Source organism: Macaca thibetana, chromosome 4 (genome assembly GCF_024542745.1).
Source record: "Macaca thibetana thibetana isolate TM-01 chromosome 4, ASM2454274v1, whole genome shotgun sequence".
NCBI lineage: Eukaryota > Metazoa > Chordata > Mammalia > Primates > Cercopithecidae > Macaca > Macaca thibetana.
The window spans coordinates 27,727,302-27,733,660 of record NC_065581.1 but is presented as its reverse complement, the minus strand read 5'-3'; the positions used below and the strand labels follow the sequence as shown (position 1 = coordinate 27,733,660).

The 6,359-nt window shown below is 36.9% G+C and overlaps 1 protein-coding gene across 1 annotated transcript; it reads left to right on the top strand.

The window, feature by feature from the left end:
• Positions 1–751: 751 nt before the first annotated feature.
• LOC126952357 (olfactory receptor 2B2) lies at positions 752–2,188 on the top strand. The gene is given in 2 exon segments (XM_050786814.1): positions 752–1,371; positions 1,373–2,188. Coding segments are annotated over 2 exon segments (942 nt in total). The 5' UTR covers positions 752–993; the 3' UTR covers positions 1,937–2,188.
• The last annotated feature ends 4,171 nt before the right edge of the window (positions 2,189–6,359 follow it).

The window sequence follows — 6,359 nt, the reverse complement described above, 5'->3', positions numbered from 1 at the left end:
GAAGCATTCCAATATCATGAATGTAACTAATTAGAGAGGGTAGGGATATGAGACCAGCCTGTCAACTTCAAATATCATATTATTAAGGAATCTATACAAATTCTATGAGCTTCTAAAATGAAAAGGATGTGTCTCCTTAAATTGTGTCTGATAACTTACTAGATACTGTCTACATGACTTTTTTGAGGGAAGGGGAATAATGGGAGGTGGCTTTAACTAATTTTAACTGATTCCTACAATCAGGGAATCTCACTGGCCTTGAGGAGAAATTAGAATGAATTCAAATGAGAGGAAACTGTATCTACATCTACCTCACAGTAGATATCTAGGTAGGAAGAATGTGAAAAATACATTTACAAACAGTAAAATATCAAAGGATACATTATGTCAATTTGGAAACTGAAAATATGGCTTAAGATTTTTGAAATTAGGCCGGGCACGGTGTCTCATGCCTGTAATCTCAGCACTTTGGGAGGCTGAGGCGGGAGGATCACCTGAACTTGGGAGTTTGAGACCAGCCTGACCAACATGGAGAAACTCCATCAATACTAAAAATACAAAATTAGCCAGGTGTGGTGGCACATGCCTGTGATCCCAGCTACTGGGGAGGCTGAGGCAGGAGAATTGCTTGAGCCATGGAGGCAGAGGTTGCGTTGAGCTGAGATGGCGCCATTGCACTCCAGCCTGGGCAAAACAGCGAAACTCCGTCTCAAAAAAAAAAAAAAAAAAAAAAAAAAAAAAATGGATTCTTGAAATTCACTTTGCTGATACGCTGTTACAAATATATAAACACTTTTTAAATACTTGGATGGATAAATATTTATATTTTTATCAATACTTTTTCACATTAATTGGATCAGTCTGTAATTTTATGTAAATTGCTAGCAAAATGATTATAGCTGGCAAAATGATTATAGCTGACAAAATCAGTAAGTGTGTTGTTAACTTCCTGACTTCTTGTATTTCAGAGAATGAAGAGTTGAACCATTCAACATGAATTGGGTAAATAAGAGTGTCCCACAGGAGTTCATTCTGTTAGGTTTCACAGATCAACCATGGCTAGAGATTCCACTCTTTGTGATGTTTCTGTTTTCCTATATCTTGACAATCTTTGGCAATCTGACAATAATTCTTGTGTTACATTTGGATTTCAAACTCCACACCCCTATGTACTTTTTTCTTAGCAATCTCTCACTCCTGGACCTTTGCTATACCACAAGTACAGTTCCACAAATGCTGGTAAACATATGCAACACCAGGAAAGTAATCAGTTATGGTGGCTGTGTGGCCCAGTTTTTCATTTTCCTGGCCTTGGGTTCCACTGAATGTCTTCTCCTGGCCATCATGTCCTTTGATAGGTTTGTAGCTATTTTGTCGGCCACTACATTACTCAATTGTCATGCACCAGAGGCTCTGCCTCCAGTTGGCAGCTGCATCCTGGATTAGTGGCTTTAGCAATTCAGTATTACAGTCCACCTGGACACTTAAGATGCCACTGTGTGGTCACAAAGAAGTGGATCACTTCTTCTGTGAAGTCCCTGCTCTGCTCAAGTTGTCCTGTGTTGAGACAACAGCAAATGAGGCTGAACTATTCTTCATCAGTGTGCTGTTCCTTCTAATACCCGTGACACTTGTCCTTATATCGTATGCTTTTATTGTCCAAGCAGTGTTGAGAATCCAGTCTGCTGAAGGTCGACGAAAGGCATTTGGGACATGTGGCTCCCATCTAATTGTGGTGTCACTTTTTTATGGTACAGCTATCTCCATGTATCTGCAACCACCTTCACCCCACTCCAAAGACCGGGGAAAGATGGTTTCTCTCTTCTATGGAATCATTGCACCCATGCTGAATCCCCTTATATATACACTTAGGAACAAAGAGGTAAAGGAAGCCTTTAAAAGGTTGGTTGCAAGAGTCTTCTTAATCAAGAAATAAGAAATATACAAATGATAAGTTTTGCTAAAGACACAATGCTTACTTAGCTTACTAACTTCTCTGCAAGTTGCCCTATTTTTGTCATTAATATAGAGAACTATTGTAATCTCCCTCAAAGAAAATTTCCTTGACAAAAAGCTATATTTATTTCTGTTGCCTAAACATTTTCATTGAACAAGCCCCCAGAACTGGCCTTCCAATGCACCAAAAACTAATCAAAACATTTTCAAGGTTTGTCAAACTTTACATCAATGTTTGTACAATTCAATGTAAACTAGACTTTTCTGATCCAGAAATCATTTCTTCAGTAATACACACATACACACACACTTAGAAACAAAGATGTAAAGGGAGTTTTTGAGAGGTTGCTTGCAAGGGTGTTAATAAATAAATAAGGAATTCCCAAATTATAGGCCTTTTAAAGACATCAATTTTACATAGCTTATAATTTAATTCTCACCAAATTGCTTTATCATTACTATTCTTAGAAAAACTATTATGGTGGTCTTCAAATAAAATGTCGACAGAGAACTATATCTGTTTTCCACTGCCTAAATATATTCATTGCACAAATCTTGAGAACTGATCTTTTATGAATTATCAAAATAGCGTAGCCTTAAAATCTTTAAGGTCTCAAACATCTTAGCACTAGTCTGTATACATCAGGAAGAGTCTTAGACTTCTCTGAAACCAGAATAAAAGCTTAGAAATTCTTTCCCCAGAAAGAAAACATTTGATACACATACAGATGCCCTCATCCTTACACACATACACACACAAACTCCATGGCACAAATTATTTTTCAGACAATTGTAGATCTAACAGAAGTATCCAAAACCTTGTCTTAATTATCGATATAAGGTTAACAGCCCTAGCCTAAATTTTAACACTATTCGCACATCAACACAATACTAAAATCCACAATGATTCTCCAACCCCCAGTTTTACTTAGATCTTGTTGTTTCTGTACTTTGCACTTCTCCTAAGTTGAAGTGTCTTATTCCATCTACCAAATAAAGTTGTAGCTACATTTTAGACTGAAATCAAATGCCTGCTTTTAACCTTTTAAAATTATTCCTCTATTGTATATATTATCTCTCTCCTTTTAACCTCGAAAGCACTTAAAGGGGCCAGGCATGGTGGCTCACGCCTGTAATCCTAGCATTTTGGGAGGCTGAGGCGGGTGGATTGCCTGAGGTCAGGAGTTCAAGACCAGCCTGGGCAACAAAGGTGAAACCCTGTCTCTACTAAAATACAAAAATTAGCTGGGCGTGGCGGTGTGGGCCTGTAGTCCCAGCTACTAGGGAGGCTGAGGCAGGAGACTCGCTTCAACCCAGGAGGTGGAGGTTGCAGTAGAGATCACACCACTGCACTCTAGCCTAGGCAACAGAGTGAGACTCCATCTCAAAAAAAAAGGAAACGAAAGCAAGCACTTATAGGTTAAGTCATTAAAAAGCACATTATATAATCATGTCCACAGCTTGTTTAATGCACATTTCTTGTACAAAAAGAAATGCTTATTAATATCATGTTAGTTCCCTTGAGGTAACATAGATCGTAATTTCAACTTCTTCCATATGGACTTCAGAGCCCGTAAAAATGCTAGAGAAAATAAACACTACAAGTTGATTATTTGGTTGATTTTGTGAGTTACACTATAATTATATTAACTGCTTCATTATTATTCTTTTTCCAATTTTTTCTTTTATCAAATATGTCATAAAAGTATAAAATGCAGTAACTAAGAAATACAATTAGAATGTTTTACTTCAAAACCTTACAGTAACAACATAAATTTCAGCATAATTCTAACCCAACATGGTGGATCTTAAAACTTTAACTTGCATCAGAATCATCTGTAGGGCTTTTAAAGTTCAGATTGGTGGGGGTCACCTACCCCCAGACCTTCTAATGCAGTAAGTCTGGGGTGAGGCCTGATAATTTGCATTTCTACAAATTTCCAGGTAATACTTATGTTGCCTGTTAGGAGACCACACTTTAGGAACAGCTGTGCTAACAGTTAAAATAAATAAAGGTATGCTGCTTGCTGAGTTTCTATCCTTTATTTTTAGAAATGAGTTATAATTTAAAGGAAAATAGGAGAAAACACTAATAGAGTATATTGAAATACGAGGGGACATTCCTTAATAAAAATGTATTCATATCTTAAAGTCTAACTAAATGATATACTAGATTTCCAGAGACAAATTTTGATGTCAGCTCAAAGGCAATGTCAGGGTCCTTTAAAGAATTATGAGAAAATAGTAGAGAAACCAGAGTGATGGAGATTGAAGTATTTTATATTTTTTTAAATGAGCCATTAATTGATCTAATAAATTGCATATTGGTAAGTTCTAAAGCCCATATGACAAAATTTTATATATATTTTGCCATCAGTTACCTTGTGACTATATACATATATATTCTGGCTTCATTTAGAATAACAATTACTAAACTATGTTATAGAGATATGTATAATAATTTTTTTTTTTTTTTTTTTTTTTTTTTTTTTTTTTTTTTTAGACGGAGTCTTACTCTGTCACCCAGGCTGGAGTATGGTAGCACAATTTTAGTTCACTGCAACCTCCGCCTCCTGGGTTCAAGCAATTCTCCTGCCTCAGCCTATGGAGAGTAGCTGGAATTACAGGCAAGTGCCACCACGCCTGGCTAATTTTTGTATTTTTTGTAGAAACAGGGTTTCATCATGTTGGCCAGGCTGGTCTCAAACTCCTGACCTCAGGTGATTCAATTGCCTTGGCCTCCCAAAGTGCTGGGATTACAGGCGTGAGCCACTGCACCCAGCCTATAATTCTTGATTTCTTTTTTTTTTTCTAATTCAACTTTTAGTTTAGATTCAGGGGGTACATTTGCAGGTTTGTTACCTGGGCATATTTTGTGATACTGAGGTTTTGGGTATGATTGATCTTGTCACCCAGGTACTGAGCACAGTATCAATAGTTAGATTTTCAACCCTTGTCCCCCTCCCCACCTACCCACTCTAGTAGTCCCTAGTGTCTACTGTTGCTATCTTTATGTCCATGAGTACCCAATGGCTAGCTCCCACTTATAAGTGAGAACATATAGTATTTGGTTTTCTATTCCTGTGTTAATTCACTTAGGTTAATGGCCTGTAGCTGCATGTTGCTGCAAATGACATGATTTTTTTCTTTTTTATGACTCATGGTATTCCGTGGTATATACGTACCACATTTTCTTTATCTAATTCACTGTTGGTGGGTGCCTAGGCTCATTCCATGTCTCTGCAATTGTGAATAGTACTGTGATGAACATATGAGTTCATGTGTTTTTTTGGTAGGATTTGTTTTCTTTTGGATATATACCCAGTAATGGAATTGCTGAGTGGAATCGTAGTTTTAAGTTTGAGAAATCCCCAAACTGCTTTCCACAATGGGTGAATTAATTTACTTTCCCACCAACAGTGTATAAGTATTCACTTTTCTCCACAGCCTTGCCAGCATCTGTTGTTTCTTGACTTTTTAATAATAGCCATTCCAACTGGTATGAGATAATATCTCACTGTGGTTTTGATTTGCATTTCTCTGGTGATTAGTGATGATTAACATTTTTTCATATGTTCGTTGGCTCCTTGTACGTCTTCTTTCAAGAAGTGCCTGTTTATTTCTTTTGTCCATTTTTAATGGGTGTTATTTGCTTTTTGCTTGTTCAATTGTTTAAGCTCCTTAGAGATTCTGGACATTATGCCTTTGTTGGATGCATAGTTTGCAAATATTTTCTCCAATTCTGTAGGTTGTCTGTTTACTCTGTTGACAGTTTCTTTTTCTATGCAGAAGCTCTTTAGTTTAATTAGGTCCCAGTTGTTAATTTTTGTATTTGTTGCAATTGCTTTTGAGGACTTCGTCATAAATTATTTCCCAAGCCCCATGTTCAGAATGGTGTTTCCCAGGTTTTCTTCTTCGATTCTTGTAGTTTGAGTCTTACATTTAAAACTTGAATCTATCTTTAGTTAATCTTTGTGTATGGTGACAGATAAGGGCCCAGTTTCATTCTTCTGCATATGGCTAGCCAGCTATTCCAGCACGATTTATTAAATAGGAAGTCCTTTCTCCATTGCTTATTTTTGTCAATGATCAGATGGCTATATGTTTGTGACTTTGTTTCTGAGTTCTCTATTCTGTTCCATTGGTCTATGTGTCTCTTTTTGTACCAGTGCCATGTTGTTTTGGTTACTGTAGCCCTTATAGGATAGTTTGAAGTCGGGTAATGTGATGACTCTGGCTTTGTTCTTTTTTTCTTAGAATTGCTTCGGCCAGTGGGACTCTTTTTTGGTTCCATATGCATTTTAGAATAGCTTTTCTACCTCTGTGAAAAATGACGTTCATAGTTTGATAGGAATAGCATTGAATCTATAGATTACTTTGGCTGATATGGCCATTTTAACAAT